Below are 18,511 nucleotides of genomic sequence, written 5' to 3'. Positions count from 1 at the left end.
AACGGCTGTATACAAAAATGCCGTTTTCGGCGTTTTGCATACAGGGAAGTGTAGTGGAGGGGGTCTAGGGTCTTTTAGACCCTCGATCCCTCCATAAAGTGTACCTGTCACTGCATATTGCTGTCACAAGGGATGTTTACATTGCTTGTGACAGCAATAAAAGTTATCAGATTTTTTTTTTTTAAAAAACTGTAATAAAGTTAAAAAAATAAAGTAAATGGGGAAAAAAATAAATAAATTTAGCTGCCCCCGTCACTGTTAGCTCGCGCACAAAAAAAACGTATACGGAAGTCGAGCCGCAAATGAAATCGCTGTTCAAACCACACATGTGAGGTATCGCCGCGATCGCCAGAGCGTGAGCAATAATCAAAAAAAAAGAGCTACACTCTAACTCTAAACTGGTAACCTTTAAATAAATTTAAAGCGTCGCCTATTGAGATCTCTATTGACCGTAGTTTGTCGCCATCCCACGGGGGGGGGGGGGAACGCAATTTTAAACCGTAACATGTTGGGTATCTATTTACTCGGCGTGACATCATCTTTCACAATATACAAAAAAATGGGCTAACTTTACTGTTTAGTATTTTTTAAATGCAGTGAAATGTGATTTTTCAAAATATTTCCAAAAAAAGGGCGTTTTAAAGACCACTGCGCAAATACCGCGTGACAAAAAATATTGCAATGACCGACATTTTATTCTCCAGAGTCTTTGCTAAAAAAATATATAATGTTTGGGGGTTCTAAGTAGTTTTCAATAAAAAAATACAGTTTTTAACTTGTGAACAAAAAGTGTCCGAAATAGGGCTGGGGCTTAAGTGGTTAACCTACCCAGTCCTCTGCGTCTGTGACAGATGGCACTCCCCCCCCATGCTCCAGTGATGGACTGTCCCTGGGTGTCTTCATGTCCAGTGCATGGATATAGACCCTGCATTGGTCTTGATGATGTCAGGACCTTAGACCACTGAAGCATAGGGCAAAAGAAGGAGCGGAGAATTGGGTAAATAATTATTTTTTTGCAAATCCAAAAAAATTAATAATTAAAGTGGTTGAAACTAAGGAAAAACACCTTCCGTCCTGCATGTCCGTTCCCCCCCCCGTGTTTACTTTAGCCAGATCCAGCTCTGTGCATGAGAGCAGTGGCCGTTCCTCCTCACTGCACAGATTGATAAGTGGCTTCTGCTACTGTAAATCAAATTCTGTGATGAGGAGTGGGGGTGGGGCCTAGCCCCCCTGTCTGTGTCAATGGACACAGACAAGGTGGCCCGGGAGCGAGCCTGCACAAGTACCCCCCAGGAGAAGAAGCTTCCTATGGGGGCACTCAAGATGAGGGGATCCTAGAGCGCCGGTGGGAGACCCCAGAAGAGGATGATCGGGACTGCTCTGTGCAACATCATTGCACAGAACAGGTAAGTATAACGTTTTTTATTTTAAAGGGAAAAAAATAGACTTTAGGTTGGGTTTTAAAGTTGTCATTTTTAGATGTAGGCATAATTGGAGAAATTAACAGAGATTTTAGGCTTTATGCTACTATTTGAGAGCAGTTCAATGCGGATTCCTCTAACTCCCCCCTTAGCTTAGAGCGGGAGGGAAGAGGTAGATAGGGCTCTGCCAATGTAGTGTGCACAGAGGGGCATGTAAGCTGTAAGCAAACAGTTCACATCCTGTACTCGAAGTCCAGTCTGATGGGGATCCGTGTCAGTTTTTTATATTGAAAATCCCTGCAATCCCCTTTGATAAATTTGTGCAGAAGCCTCACCAATTTCTATTTCACTCTGTAATAGATACTGGCGCAAGTGGCGCAGATAAACCCAAAACAGGTCTTTCTGCTTTGTTAATGTGCCTCACATCACTCACAACAATTTGCTGCACCATTATAATGGAACAGGAACCTTATTCCCCCCCCCCCCCCAGTGTTGCAAAGAAGGATATATATGTTTCTTTTTTCTTTTTACTGAAGTTTACTGATAACAAATTAGGTGTGGGGATCCCCTTCCTCTTCCTGCATTAAACCATGTTTTCAGATAAACAAGCCTGTTCTGGTCAATATTTCATATTCTTTTACTATTTTTTTTATATTTTACATATTTAATATATAATATTAGTAGCTAATATGTGAACATATTCCTATGTGTTTTTATAACTTAAATCCGCACAAACCACTTAAACATTATAGTTGGTTATCTTAAGCACATCCTGATTTCTGCCTGTTTTTTATAGGATACAAGTATAGTATACCATTGCTTTTTAATGGAATACATTTTAAGATGTTTGTTTGTGAAATAGAAATGTAATCTATCTTACTTGATTTCCTTCAGATTTGTGACCATGAGCTGCAGTGTCGGTGCCAGGAAGGCTGGGCACCCCCTTTCTGTGACTCCACCTCTGATACCAGTACGTATATTGTATCATTGACCATTAAAAGGTGAACTTGAGGGCTATTCACCTGTCAGCTTTCTCAAAGTCCCCAATGTTAAAACAGGGATAATATTAACCCTGATATACTGTATCTGTTGTACCATTCAATGAGTTAAACTTATTGCTATGGTACAACTGTTAATTTTAGCAGTGAGAGCTAAAACAATCATTTAAATATGTCAATTGTTGCAGCACATAACAAGCATTAAAGCTTGGTGAATTCAGCCTTTAGGCCTTTAGGCTACTTATTAACAGACAGTTTCACCTGATGGGAATTTAGCAGAGGAGGGTGACAGCACCACTTGGCTTAACCACTTAAGGACCCTCCCATGTACATTTACTGTGGCAGGGCAGCCCTTAAGCACAAAATCACGTACGTGATTTTGTAAAAGGGCTCTATAGGGTGTGTGCACGCCGCAGAAGCTGCGCTCCCGCTGTATCCAATAATGTGGCCACCCGCGATCATTCAGGAGAAGGACAGAATGGCGGTCTGCCTATATAAACAAGGCAGACCGCCTTTCTGTCAGACAGGAAGAGGGAGATCTTGTGTTCCTACTAACAACACTGCTCTGACCGAATCTGGAGTATTCTGTCCAGTTCTGGTCGCCAGGCTTTAGAAGGGATGTGTTCGAGCTGGAAAGAGTCCAGAGAAGGGCAACTAAACTGATTAGGGGATTAGAGCACCTTAATTATGAAGAGTGCTTAAAAGCGATTGATTTATTCTCCCTGGAGAAGAGACGCCTGAGAGGGGACATGATAGCGATTTATAAATACCTCAACGGTGATCTCAGCATAGAAAAAATGCTATTCAGTCGCAAAGAATGCATGAGGACACGAGGCCATACAATGCGATTAAAAGAGAAGAGATTTAACCTCAGGCTACGCAGGGGGTTCTTTACAGTAAGGGCTACCACAAATGGTAGTAACTGCGGAAAGTATGGCTACTTTTAAAAGACTCTTGGACATCTCAAGGATCGAAACATTCAGGGGTATGTGAGATGATTGCGTCCACACACACCTACACAGGTTGAACTGGATGGACTATAGTCTTTATTCAATCTCAACCACTATGTAACAAGGAACACAGATCTCTCTCTTCCTGCAGTCAGTCCATTCCCCCTACAGTTAGAAAGCACTCCTTAGGAGCACACTTAACCCCTTATCGCCCCTGACATTAACCCCTCCCCTGCCAGTGACATTTATACAGTAACACTGCATATTTTTAGCACTGATCACTGTATTTGTGTCACTGGTCTCCAAAAAGTGTCAGATTTGTCTGCCACAATGTCGCAGCCCCACTAAAATTCCCTGATCGCTGCAATTACTAATAACAGTAAAAAAAGGCCATAAATCTATCCCATAGATTGTAAAGACTGTAACTTTTGTGCAAACCAATCAATATACGCTTTTTGGAAAACATTTTTACCAAAAATATGTAGCAGAATACAAATTGGTTTAAACTGATAGAGAAATTAGATTTTTTACATTTTTTATTGGATGTGCTTTATAGCAGAAAGTAAAATATATTGTTTTTTTCAAATTGTTGTTTTTTTTTTTTTTGTTTATAGCGCAAAAAATAAAAACCATAGAGGTGATCAAATACCACTAAAAGAAAGCTCTATTTGTGGGGAAAAAATTACAATTTTATTTGGGTACAATGTCACATAACTGCGCAATTGTTGAAATAGTGCTGTGCCGTATCGCAAAAAATTGGATACCTTTTTATTCGATACTTCTGGAGCTGAAGTACTTAAAATAAAACTAAACACAACTTTTTTTTTTATAATTTTAGAGTAAGAAAGGATTATAACCCCTGTGAGATTTTTTTGGTTACATCTGTGTCCCATTGGGGAGATTTTCCATCTCCCCAATGGTACCCAGATGTAAACAAAAAAATTTGAAGATGTCCTCTTTATTTCTGTTCAACTTGGAATTTTTGTGCACTTTCACACTTGGTGATGAAGGTAAACAGAACAAATAGAGAGGACAGCAATGAAACCTGACAGGTGTTCTAATGACCCTCCACTCTATTGACTTTAGTTATACATTAAAGGAAACCCGTTTTTTTTTTTTTTTTTTCTATTTTTATTGCACAGGAAAGTGTATTTTTTACAAATGAAATTTCAACACAAATTCCCTTGCAAAGTGTAACATCCCTTGTATAGTGAACAGCTTATTTTCTTTTAGAAAATAAACCTCCATGGTTTTAGGAATTTGAGGTGGAGGAACTTGAGCGACCTGCACATGGCACTGACATCAACCCTATAGAACACCTTTGGGATGAAATGCCATGCCAATTGCTAATCAGGTTCTTATCGCAAAAAATATGCGATAAGAATCCTCAAAAAGTACGAAAGGACAAGGTTATCCCCCAGTGGGATTCTTATCCAACACCAGTACTTGAGCTCATGAAAGCTCTTTTGGCTGAATAGGCACAAATTCCTAAAGACAGACAAAGTATTGTGGGAAGCTTTTCCAGAAGAGTGGAGGCTTCTAAAACTAAACTCCATATTAGTTCATATGGTTTTGGAAGGCAATGTTAACCAAGCTGATATAAGTGTGATGGTCAGGTATCCACACACTTTTATTCTTATAGCGAATCCTTTGATTCAATGGCTTCAATATTCTTTTTAGCCACTGTAAGGGAAACCCCAAAACTCATGGGTTTTAGTAACATTTTTGACTGTTGAAGCCAGATTGAAAATTATATTTATTTAGACAAACATGTAGATAGAACGACATGTTTGGGGAGCAAGTCAATCACATTACATTCTTAATATGAAATCATTTGCTGGCTAGGGTTCCTAATAGTTTTATACATTCTAAAGTGGGTGGAACCTAGCTATCTAGTTTCTTTAAAGTCACATATGAGTCTTTGATGACATTCTTTGATATGCGGAATGGACATTTAACATAGATGTGGAACTTCCAAGTTCGTTAATTGAACAGATCTTCAAAGACTTGAGATAGCAATCTTGACAGCTGGAGCTGTAAATGGCTTTTGAATACAACAGCTGTTATACAATGTGACTTCTCACAACATATACATCCAATATATCTGCTTAATCATAAATCCATGTTTCATAATCATAAATAAATGTTTGATAAAGAAAATGGCTGCTTTCCTTTTCCTCATCACCACCAAACTGTAACAAATATAGAATGTTCTGGCTTCCCCATCTGCTTATTTACATCAGGTGACTCAAAAGTATTAATCCCACAGGGCCATTACAGTCAGGCAACTAGCATTTTTTAGAAAGAGTAATGACTACATTTTTTTTCTACTTTTTTCATTTGTATTTTTCAAAGTAAGCAAACAATGTCACGGCCACCTTTATAAAGGGGGGATTGAGCTGAGATCTCAAAGGAGGAGGTGGGACAGTGTGTACTCCACCAAGGCCCTGCAAAGTTTAAGAAGTATGTGTGTAAGCATTTTTTTTTTTTTTTTACCAGAACTAGGTGTTGTTGCATTATATTTTACCTGTGCTGTCACTTGCAGGTAAAATTTGGTATGGTGGCATGACCGTTTAGAAGAATGGTGCATTATAGGTACTATTATTACTAAAAGATCAGTATTGAGCCCTCAACATCAACAGAACAGGGTCCTGCTATCACTTCAAAAGGTGTGGGTAGTGGGGTATAAACATGGGCATATAATGAAGCCCATTTTTGGGTACACCATAAAATGTCACAGTGTAATAGCAGTGTAATGCAGAATAACATTACCTTACGTTATATGACCAAAAAAAAAAACAAAAACAAATCACATCTCAGAACTAAGCATCCCATTCCCCTAATTTATTCTTCTTTGTCTTTCCAGATATTGTGCTCATCGTGGTTGTGGTCTTAATCGCCGTGGCTCTGATAGTTGGACTGGTGTTATTGTTTGTGTTCCGCAAGAAATTTAAGAGCTGTGGACAAAAGTACGAAACCACTGTAATGAAAACATAGAATAAAAGATAGTTTTAGTGGATGCTAAATCACACATTTGGTCTGTATAGGTGGGAAAACTGGATAGGTTTCCTGGAGCAATATGAATCCTTTTTTTTATCTGCCACCCCCTGTCCCCAAAGATATTCCTTATATAGGTAAATAATTTCTATGGTAGAGCATACACCGCATGACATTTTTGTGTGGTTAAAGATGAATTCTGGGCTAAAGAAATATTGTCTAATTAAAAGTGCTTTGTATATTTTTACCTAAATCTTGGGGGTCTGTGTATAAAAAGAGTCACCAAGTGGATTTCATAAGCATTCACACTGGAACAACAAATGATTCTCAGGTTCGTTTGAAAAATAATTATTTTCTATGATCATCCTCTCCATCTAGCGGCCATAATGCTTTTTTTATTGAGGTATTTAGGAAAAATATTGCATTATGGCACTAGATGAAGCTGATAATCAGAGGAGATAATCATATTAGAACAATGTGGGGATCAATCCTGTGCGGAAGTGCTTAAGCCATCTGCATGGAATTTTTTTTGTATGCATAGACCCCGTGGTGTCCTTTGTGTATTTTCTTTCCAATCTGTTCAGTAATCCAGTATGAAACAACTCATGTACCAAGCTCTGCTAGTGCAGGGATTACATCACAGCTACATTTAGAATGTAATAACTGGGCTTGCAAAGGCATTTGGTTCACACAAAATGTGGATTTATATCTTTGCTGGCTATAAAGGAGCACATTTAAATGAAGGTCTTTGTGCCCCAGAGTTCAGTTTTAACTCTGTCAGATGTGACCACATCCATAGCCAGCCGACTTTTTGCAGTCCCAGTGGGATGGTGTTAAAATCAGAGTGATTTTCTATGCTGTACAGAATGGAATGAGAACTGTTGGATAAATTGTTGACAGTAGCTGTGTCTCTGACAGATCTCCATCCGGAATATCAGGTGCTACAAATCCAGCATACCTTGACCAGAAGCCACAGAAAAAGGCTCGTTCTAGTCAATCCCCATCACAGGTAGGACTTAATTAAGAATTATTTCTGCTAATCCATCCTAATCAAATCTCTGAGCTGTCCATTCCAACCCTTTTTTTTTTAACCTGCACTGCAAAAAAACAAAAACAAAAAAATTACCCTAATTTTATTAATTTCTCCTTTCCTTGTACTTTTTCACATTCTGTATACATGTTTGTGCTCCAATGCTACCGTAGAATGTAACCGCTCACCATGCAAAGGTACAGTTGCTTGTTGTCCGAATCAGGAATGCAAAGGAAAGGATGACAACAGAGTAACTCAATAGAGTTAGCTTTGTAACCTGAGCAAAGGAAGTGCTTGGGAACACTTTGCTGATTCCTAGGATTGTTTCTGTTGAAAGCAGGAGATATAAAAAAAAAATAATCAAACCTTTTCACATTACAGGAATAATGTGTAAAAGCCTATTTGGCTTGGGTAAGCCTGTGAAAATCAGCAGTAGAGGCAAAGAGACCAGAAAAAACACAATTTTAAACAATCCTCAGTAGAAACACCCCCCCAGGTGCTGACTATTTGGTCTTGTACTTACCTTCACCTTAAATCCAGCAATCTTCAGTGTGCTGCAAGCTGCACAGGAGTTCTCCCAAAAATGTATGCTTCATACTGCATATGCGTGCCACAGCCTTCTTCATTCCTATGGAACTGTTGTACTCTGAGCGACTGCTTGAGGCCACCATGAGTATGGCTTTCTCATTGGATTGAACAGGGCTAGGGTGCATGTGCAATACAAATCTGCCATTTGTGAAGGAAAGGCTGTGCTGTTTGGAGGGAGCTGCACAATAAAAATCTCTGGGTTGGGCTGATGTCATAAGACCAGCTGGACAGCACTCAAGAGGTGACTGAAAACAAAAAAATACTGTTGTACTTTAAGCTTATATGAGATTGCATTTCTACTGATATATAAAAATGTGTTTCCCTATCTCTGCTTCTACTGACTGCTTCTACTGACTATAAGGCCAACTGAGTCATAAACCTAATCTGGCCCTGTTATTAGATATCCACATCCATCATCAGATCTTTAGAAATTATCTAAAAGAATGGACTAAACATGGTCTTTGTTGCAAAGTATATTTCTAATAGAAATTATACAAATTATATGTATATACAGTGTATATAAATATATATATATATATATATATATATATATATATATATATATATATATATATATATAAAAACAAAAATGAATAATAATAATAAAATAATAAGATATGCATTTTATTATAATTGTACTATTATATTATAATAAAAGAATAATCAAAATAAATATAAATAGATTTAAAAATATGTAATAATAATAAAATAATAAGATATGTATTATAATTGCACTATTATATCATAATAATCAAAATATAAATATATGTAAAATATTTAAACAAAATTTACGAAAACTTTAATACAAACTTTATGAACCAATCAGGCATTGTTTTATTTATAGCTTCAACTAAAATCTTGTGATTCAAGTAGTTACAAGTAGCGTCAAAGCTTTCTAAAAGCCTGTAAAGTGACAGCCAGCACTACCATTATGATCTATGTTTAACATTTCCAAACCAGAACTAAAGGGCTACTTTAGAGAGTTCAAAAAAGTGTTTGGCGCTTTCTGAAATCTTCGTAAAAGTTTTCTGCACACACTATTTTCATGTATATTGAAGTTTGTGTGTACAAGGCTTAAGACTGTCCATGCACTCTTAGATTTCACTTGTTTCTCTATCAATGTATTCAGCTCTAAAACAACATGGATGGAGAAATCTTCCCTGCCAGTTGTTCTGACAGCCGACACAACTGTCAGAATACCTTAACAATGACTGTAGCAGAATGTACTCACTGTTTGGCTGAACATTTTCAGCTGTAGGTCCTCAGGTACAGCTTTCTGTCCAACAAGGAGCACATTGGTGACATCACCAAATTCTATTAGAATAGCAACTTACTAATATTTTTTATGTCTTATTTCTCTCACAGCCACAGAGCAAAGATGGATACTGGGCCCCACAGTACACTGTGGTAAGTACACACTTATTTTACACTGATCAATTAGAGCTTTAGGTGTGCAAGCAAAAATATCCTCCTCCTTTCTCTTAGGAGACATGTATTACTCCCCTCAATACTGAGGGAAATTTTACTACACTTCCCATTTCCGGAATTAAACAGAAAACAAGAGGAAATCTTCTTAAAGGAAGATTCAACTTTTTAAGGTTGCCTCTGTAACATGTACCTTTACTGGGAGATTTATCTTCATGTCCTGTTCTGGCAACATGTGTTTTTACATTACTTTTAGCTTTCCCCTCATTTTCTTTGCCGGAAATCATTAGGGTAGAAAGCTTCTAATTTAATTCATCACTCAGTATTTTTTTAAACTGTATCTTTTATCATTTTTTTTTTTAGCAAACATCATTATATACATAAATGTGTATTTATTTTCTTTTGTCAACAGACTACATCAGTGGATCTAAGTAAAAATTCCCCGGTAAGCTCAAGACCTATTAGAAAAAAAGTGATTCAATTCTTTGAATTATGAATTTGTGATATTAATGTGAGTGTCATATTTTAGGCAATACAGAGGCCAACCACAGCTCCACCACCTGTACCAGTCATGGCACCACCATCTGTGCCTGTCACCAAACCAGTACCTGCTACAGCTCCACCACCAGTACCTGCTGCCAAACCAGTACCAGCTACATCTCCACCACCTGTACCTGCTGCCAAACCAGTGCCAGCCCTGGTTCTACCACCTGTACCTGCAACCAAACCAGTACCAGCCACCGCTCCACCGCCGGTACCTGCTGCTAAACCAGTTCTTCCCACTCCCCCAACAAAGGTACATTCAATTAAATAGTTGCATCCAACTGTCTGCTACAATCTACACTATTTATAGTCACCCTAAACATTTAGATCTTTAGAAAACCTTTCAGGACCCTTATTATTTAAAGTGAATCTGTTATAATGAATCTGTTATTATAAAATAATGGAAAAGGAAAACCTTTAACCACTTTACCACTAGAGCATTTTGCTGTCTTACGTCTCGGCCACTTTTTGCGATTCGGCGCTGTGCGACTTTAACTGACAATTGCGCGGTCGTGTGACGCCGTACCCAAACGAAATTGACGTCCTTTTCTCTATCGCTCATTGACAGACGTAGTCTTCTTGATTCTCAAGAGCTGGGTTATGTTGTCTCCGCAGGAGTAGGACTAGGCAGAAAGACAAAACGTTCTGGCTCCACCTTAGGGGCAGTCCCTGAGGGTATATCCTCCCTCTCTCTGCTACAGGGAATCAGTTTTTTTCTGTCTAGTCAGGAGGGTCTCGCCACGGCTCCGCGGGTCTTCACGAAGGTGTTGGCCCCAATGTTGGCACTTCTGCGCCAAAGAGGCATATCGATTCTAGGTTACCTAGACGATCTTCTGCTTCATGCAGAGTCTCCTCAGACCTTGCTACAAAACATAGAAATTACTATGATTTCTTTACAGGAATTCGGGTGGCTGGTGAACCAGCAAAAGTCATTTCTGGTTCCCACCCAGAGGCTCGAATATCTGGGTCTAATTCTAGACACAGTCAGGGCAAGAGTTTTCTCTTCCGGTAGGGAAACTCCGAAAGATTCAATCAGCAGTCCACCAACAGCTGGTCTTCCCTTCGGACTTGCATGAGGGGTCTGGGGTTGATGGTGGCTTCCTTCGAAGCAGTCCCATTTGCCCAGTCCCATACCCGAATTCTTCAGCAAGAGATTCCTCTCAGATGGAATCGGAATCCGGAATCCCTGGACAATCAGATCCGATTGAGCAAACAGACCAGAGAGTCTCTGGTCTGGTGGCTTCGGTCTCCGATGCTCAGCCAGGGAAAGTCATTTCTGCCAATATATTGGACGACAGTGACCACGGATGCCAGTCTATCCGGATGGGGAGGAATTCTCGGTCAGTTATCTGTCCAGGGACTTTGGTCCCCGGAAGAATCCAGGTTACCGATAAATGTATTGGAACTGAGAGCGATCAGACTTTGTCTGATTCACTGGACCGAGCAGCTCCAGGGCAGCCCGGTTCGGATCCAGTCGGACAACGCCACGGCCGTGGCTTATGTCAATCACCAGGGGGGCACCAAGAGTGTCCGAGCGGCCAAAGAAGTGGCTTGCATTCTTCGCTGGGCGGAACGATTTGTTCCAGCAATCTCTGCGGTGTTCATTCCGGGGGTGGAGAATTGGCAGGCAGATTATCTCAGCCGTCAGACTCTGGATCAGGGGGAATGGTCCCTCCATCCAGACGTTTTCCACCAGTTGTGCCTACGATGGGGCACCCCGGATATGGATCTGTTGGCATCTCGATTCAACAGGAAAGTTCAGAGATTCGTGGCTCGCTCCCGCGATCCTCTAGCAGAAACCGCAGACGCACTGATCGCCCCGTGAGGGCAATACCAGCTAATGTATGCCTTCCCTCCTCTTGGGTTACTGCCAAGACTTCTTCGCAAGATAGAGGAGGAAGGAATTCCAGTAATCCTGGCAGCTCCGGACTGGCCTCGTCGAGCTTGTTACGCCGACTTGGTCAGACTGATGGCGGACGTCCCGTGGAGACTTCCTCTCAGGGAGGATCTACTGTCTCAGGGACCGATCTTCCATCCTGCTTTACAATCGCTGGTTTTAAACGGCCTGGTTATTGAGACCCAGGTGCTGAAGGACAAGGGATTGTCAGCTTCAGTTATTCCTACTCTAGTTAAAACAAGGAAAGCGACTTCCAGAAAGATTATCATCGTACATGGAAGTCTTATATTGTGTGATGTGAATCCCTTGGGTTCCATCTACATCTTTATTCGGTAGTCCGAATATTGGCTTTCTGCAACAGGGAGTTGAGCAGAAGCTGGCCTTGAGTGTTATCAAGCGTCTGGTTTCAGCATTTGCTATCTTCTTTCAGAAGCTTTTGTCTACTCATTCCTTGGTGCGGAATTTCATCCAGGGGGTGCGACACCTGGCTCTGCCAGTGCACGCGCCGTTACCATCCTGGGATCTTAATTTGGTGCTGTCGGTTCTTCAGACACCTCCCTTTGAAAATATCAGGGAGATTCCCTTGCCTACTTTATCCCAGAAGGTGGTCTTCTTGGTGGCTATCACTTCTGCACGCAGGGCGTCAGAACTGGCTGCATTATACTGTTGTTCCCCAGATCTGGTGGTTCATAGGGATAAGGTTGTTCTTCATCCGAATCCATCCTTCCTTCTAAGGTGGTTTCAAAGTTTCATTGAATAAGGACAGTGTATTGTCCTTCCTATGTCCTTAGCCCAATCATCCTCGAGAATTTGCATGGCATTCCTTGGATGTAGTTCGGGCGATCAGGATATACTTGAATACTACGGATTCAATTTGTAAGACGGATTCACTGTTTGTGATCACGGATGGCCCTAAGAAGGGGTTGCCTGTTCTGCTGCGACCATCTTTAGATGGATCAGACAGACGGTGGTATAGGCTTATTTTATCTAAGGGTCGGGATCCCCCGTTCCCTGTTAAGGCGCATTCTACTCGGGCGCTTAGAGTTTCCTGGACCTTCCGCCATCAGGCGTCAGTGGTTCAGGTTTTCAAGGCGACTGTTTAGTAGTCGGTTCATACCTTTACAATATTGTATAAGGTTTATGTGATGGCATCGTCAGATGCCTCTTCTGGCTGCAAGGTTCCTGCAGGCCACTGTTTGAGGAGACTGTTGGTCTACCTCGAGGATTTGTGGGGTAGGTCTCATCTGTTTACTCGATGAGTCCTTTGATACTTCTGGTTGGCTCCGGTTGGGCCTTCTAGATTGGATTTTGATTCTGTCAATCCCACCCCTCATTTTGTGGCACTGCTTCTTGATGTCCCAGCTCTTGAGAATCAAGAAGACTACGTCTGTCAATGAGCGATAGAGAAAAATGGATTTTTGTAAGATCTTACCGTAAAATCCTTTTCTCTTAAGCTCATTGACAGACGTAGTACCCGCCCCTCTATCATTGAGTTGGGTTGGGTTAAATTCTCTGTACTGCTTTAAAACAGAACTGATTCCCTGTAGCAGAGAGAGGGAGGATATACCCTCAGGGACTGCCCCTAGGGTGGAGCCAGAACGTTTTGTCTTTCTGCCTAGTCCTACTCCTGCGGAGACAACATAACCCAGCTCTTGAGAATCAAGAAGACTACGTCTGTCAATGAGCTTAAGAGAAAAGGATTTTACGGTAAGATCTTACAAAAATCCATTTTTTTCCCCACAAACAGAGCTTTCTTTTGGTGGTATTTGATAACCTGTGCGATTTTTACTTTTTGCGCTATAAACAAAAAAAGAGCGTTTATTTTGAGAAAATAACAATATTTTTCACATTTTTTTATATGAAATTCCCCCCCAAAAAAAAAACAATTTTTTTTTAATTTTTGGCCAATTTGTTTTCTGCTACCCATGTTTGGTAAAAAAAATCGCAATAAGCGTATTTTGATTGGTTTGCGCAAAAGTTATTGCGTTTACTAACAAAGGGAAAGATTTATGTCATTTTTGGTGTTTTTGTTTTAACGAGTAATGGCGGCGATCTGCGATTTTTTTTGCGGGACTGCGACATTGCGGCGGACAGATCGGACCCTTGACTGACATTTTTGACACTTTTGGGGGTACCAGTGACATTACTGCAGTAATCAGTGCTATAAATATGCACTGTTACTGTAAAAATGACACTGGCAGGGAAGGGGTTAACTTTATTGGAGAGGGAGGGGTTAATGTATGCCTGGTGCTTACTGACGTGTGGGGGGGAGGTGACTGTGTGAGACAGGGACAGATCGGATGTCCAGCTATGCTGAACACTCCGATCTGTCACTCCCTGTCACTGAGGAGATCCGCCCGCTTGTGTTTACACAGGCGGGCGGATCTCCACACTAGATCCCCGACGATCCCCTGGCCCGACTCCCGCTGTGAATGAAAACAGCAGGAGCGCGCCTCCGGCGGCGCGCGAGCGCCGCCTACAGGGGAGGAGTCTGGCGACGTAGGTCTACGTCGTCAGACGGGAACGAGCCACTTTGCCGCAGTACTATTACAGTACTTAGTGGTAAAGTGGTTAAGAAATAAAAAGAAAAAGTAATTTATGTTTTACTGTTAAAAATTGCAACTTATGTTCTTGTTTAATGCACTTGGCAGATTTCCCTTTTTAAATATTAAATAAACCTCATAAGATAGTAATTCCAATGGTGGACCCACCTTAACCATTGTTTTTATTATATATAGGAGAATACTACAGCAATGTAATCCATGTTGTATCAAGTATTTTTTTATGCTCACACACAAGTAATAGTCCCAATGACACCCCAGTATAAGCAACTTAAGTGTGTAGATCAGTGGTTGTCAACAGGTGGCAAAGGGGGCCTCAAATGCACCCTTGACCATGATGTTCAGGATATGTAATAGAGAGTGGACTTTAAGACTACAGGCATACTAGAGGCAATGATTGTCAGATACTGCAGACAGGATTGGTTAAAGGTTAGAGACATGCTGCAGAAGACAGCAAGAGACTGGGAACATGTTACACAAGCCTACTGGAGACTACTGCTATTACCCCTTTACAAATCAAAGCTTCCACTCCCACTAGGACCAAGCATCTGTTGGGTCCTGGGTTTAGCTCCCACTAGGGCCACTATCTGCATTACATTTGTATAGATTTCAACCAGCGTGATCAGAAGCCCAAAAAATATGCCGGTAGGTTAATTGACTTCCACTGGAATTGATCCTAGGGAGTAGGAATAATATGTTCAGGAGCAGAAACGTATGTACTATGTACCCTGGACACTGCATATTCTAGTTGTGTTAGATAAATTAACAAAATAGTAAAGTAATACAGTGCAGCCTTTATTATTAAAAAACAATCTAAAACTATTTTGAGTAATGACAGCCATAGACTACCTGTACATGAAATGCAACAATATATTCTATCACCAACAGACTGGTGGAAATTGTATATATTTTCTTATCTTGTAATTGGTTGCTGTTGGGGGAATATCAGTTTTTATCACAATAGTGATTTGCACAAAGTAATTGTACATGGGTAAATCTTCTTTATCTGTATTTATTCATCATTCGTCCATCTAACCAACTTTTATCACACTTGAAAGAAGACTAAAATAGATTGCTGACCCTAACTCAAGCCAAACTGTAACCCAAAACTTAGTCTTAACCTAATCCTTAATATAGAACTATAGGCAAAACTTTTTTTTTTTTTTTTTTCATTTTGGATAGCGCAAGGGAGGGTTATAACCCCTGTCAGATTTTCTTTTACCATCTTTGTCCCATTGTGGAGATTTCTTTTCACTTCCTATCCATTATCCAAACAGAAAGTGAAAGGAAATCTCTGCAAATAATATAATTCCTTGGGGACCCCCAGGTCACCAGAACTAGTGTCTATATTGGAAGATTTCCCCTCTATTGCTTTTCTGGGGACAACCCAAAATTTGGGATTTTGTTTTACTTTCAATTATTATGGTAAAGAGGGTGAATGAAGAGGATGAACCACCTTAACGGGAGGCACAGACAACAATTAAACTGACAAGCGTTCTAATCCCTCTCCAATCTATTCAAAACTAAAAAAAAAAGTTATGCCTTTAGTTATACTTTAACTTTGCTTCAACTTTTATCTCAAGCTAACAATGAGCTTAAAATAAATGCCTAATCCTGAATAAAAACCCAGCCACATCTCCAATCCACATTAACCTAAACAATAAAGCTAACCCTAACATGGACCTGTTCTTTACCAATGACAGGTAAAACAACTGTTTTACTTAAAGCAGACTTTCACCACCACGTACCACCACCACCACATTATTTGCAAATACCTTTTAAAATGCCAGGGCTTCTGCCTTTTTTGCCTAGGAAAGAATGCCTTTTGCTAAAAAGCTTACTGGAATCACAATGCCATGTGCCCTAGGATACTTTGGGCACTAAACACCACGCTGCACATACTGTATGCCGTGAAGCATCTGGCACTCTGCACATGCTGTTAGGCTGCATTCACACTTGTGTGTAGACTTTAACCGTGTTTTTTACCACGATTTTACCGCGATTTTCAAGCGTTTTTTCCAGGCGTTTTTGGAGGCAGGCATTGACATCTATCATAAACGCTGGTAATCAGCCCAAAAAGAAGCTCATGTACTTTTTTCAGCTACAGGCGTTTTGCAAAATGCTCAGATGTGAACAGGGGCTATTTATATGAATGGGGTTTTACTTGTTGGGCGTTTTGGAATGTTTTTTTTGAGCGTTTTCGGAGCTGAAAAACACTCAAAAACGCCCAGGTGTGAATGGAGCCTTAAGGCTCCATTCACACCTGAGCGTAGCGTTTTCACGCGATTTTTACCGCGATTTTACAGGCGTTTTTTGTGCAGGCGTTTTTAGATTGAATAGAGACCAATGGAAAACGCCAGTAATCTGCCCAAAAAGAAGCTCATGTACTTTTTTGAGCGTTGGGCGTTTTGCTCACAGGGTCAAAATGCTCAGATGTGAACAGGGGCCATTGAAATGAATAGGATTTGTCTTGTTGGGCGTTTTGAGAGCTGATCCTAGAGCAGAAAAACTCCCCAAAAACGCCCCAAAACGCCTACATGTGAACGGAGCCTAAGGCTATGGAACAAGAAGTGAAGAAAAATCTTCCTGAAGTAAAACAGATTGTCAACCAAAACTTGACAGGGGTTATCACCCTTCACTATTTTAGCCGAAATGCAAAAAAAAATATTGCCCTTAGTTCTCTCCCCTTTTCACCAATGTGTATTTTAACTTGATTTTTTCATACATTGAGTTGTATTGCATTAGGCAGTGTGTTCACTTTGAATGGGCTCTTAACGAGCATGAAAAAACATACCTATACTGTTTTTGGCCAATTGGCGCACCACAATGCATAATGCATTTACACAACTGAATTGTGGTGCTCAGGACAGGTTTGTTACAATAAACTTATGTGCCTTAAGTACCATTCATGTACATATACTGTGCCATATTGTGTGTTGAATTCATGTGCATCACAGGGCACGTAACTTACACACATGAATATATCATTCTCAATTATTTTTTCTTTACAGGCACTGAAGCCCCCAGTAAAAAAATAACAAGGAGTGTCTGAAGGAGTTTATTTGAAATGCTCACTATTGTTTATGACTTGAATAGCCCTGTGTGGACTGACAGCCGATCTACAAGTCAAGGAAGAGTAGAAGTGCAGTACACCTTTCTGAGGGTTGCATTATTGGCAATGTAAGGATCGCCTGTAGAAACAATTTCATCCAGTTTACCTGAAAATACTTTTTTGTTTTTAAATTCTGGTTATTTTTTTTTTTTATATATATATCGAAGCAAAAAAAAAAAATAAGCTTTTTAATATAGGTTCACACTTGTTTATCTACATTATGCAAAAAAAAAGAAAATCAAACTTTTTGAGTCATTTGATTGAGGTTAATAGCAAAAAAGTGTACATACTGCTTATAATGAATGTATGAAAGGTTATAAAAAATTTTTTTGTACAGGAATAGGCTTCTTAAATCGCTCTCGCCGCCAGACCATTCATTTCAACAGCAATTATCCTATAAGATTATATGTGCATTATATGTATTTTATGCATGTTATGTACCTGTAAAAGCTTCCCTTGGATAGACATCCAAAAGCCTGGAGACTACAGCTTGATGCCACCATCTTGGATGTGCTGTTAGCAGCCCTAGTAAATTTAAAACGGTCTAGAGTCAGAACACCCTTGAGAGTCTCTTTAAAGTGGCAATAAGCACCTCCTCTCCTGATGCTTACACTGCTCCATTGAAGAGAAACACTTTAGCTGAAACTTCCAGCAGCGTTTGGTCTTCTGTTCCCTTTCCATGTTCAGTGGTTCCTCCCGCTGACCCCAACGTCCAACAAGACACAGCACTGACTTTGGATAGGCAGAAGAAACTATGTTTTTTCTTTTTAATGGGGCAACATTTAGTGGCTAGGACAGCAGGAGATGTAAGTATTTACTTTCTAATTTCAGGGACAGTATTTGTTGCCATGTTAAATTAGACAATAGGCTCTCTTTAAAGGGTCTATGGAAAAGAAGGTTATATTCCACAACTGAAAATATAATTTTATGTAAAAGAGCTGCTCAAAAGCAATCACAGGTGTGTGTATAGGAAAGAGTAGCCACCTCTA

At 40.2% G+C, this 18,511-nt stretch overlaps 1 protein-coding gene across 1 annotated transcript in view; it reads left to right on the top strand.

Annotated features, from left to right (window-relative positions):
* Positions 1-17,551, top strand: part of LOC309553891 (zinc metalloproteinase-disintegrin-like VLAIP-B) — a gene marked incomplete at its 5' end in the record, with an annotated part of 102,884 nt that extends 85,333 nt beyond the window's left edge. Inside the window, 6 exon segments of the mRNA XM_082255377.1 lie at positions 2,316-2,391; positions 6,236-6,338; positions 7,285-7,375; positions 9,350-9,391; positions 9,939-10,205; positions 17,422-17,551. Of these exon segments, the coding sequence (XP_082111503.1) occupies positions 2,316-2,391; positions 6,236-6,338; positions 7,285-7,375; positions 9,350-9,391; positions 9,939-10,205; positions 17,422-17,448 (606 nt within the window). The 3' untranslated portion in view covers positions 17,449-17,551.
* Between the last annotated feature and the right edge of the window lie 960 nt (positions 17,552-18,511).

This window comes from Pelophylax lessonae (assembly GCF_965119305.1).
Source record: "Pelophylax lessonae genome assembly, chromosome: 4".
NCBI lineage: Eukaryota > Metazoa > Chordata > Amphibia > Anura > Ranidae > Pelophylax > Pelophylax lessonae.
This window is presented reverse-complemented; position numbering and strand designations above follow the sequence as displayed.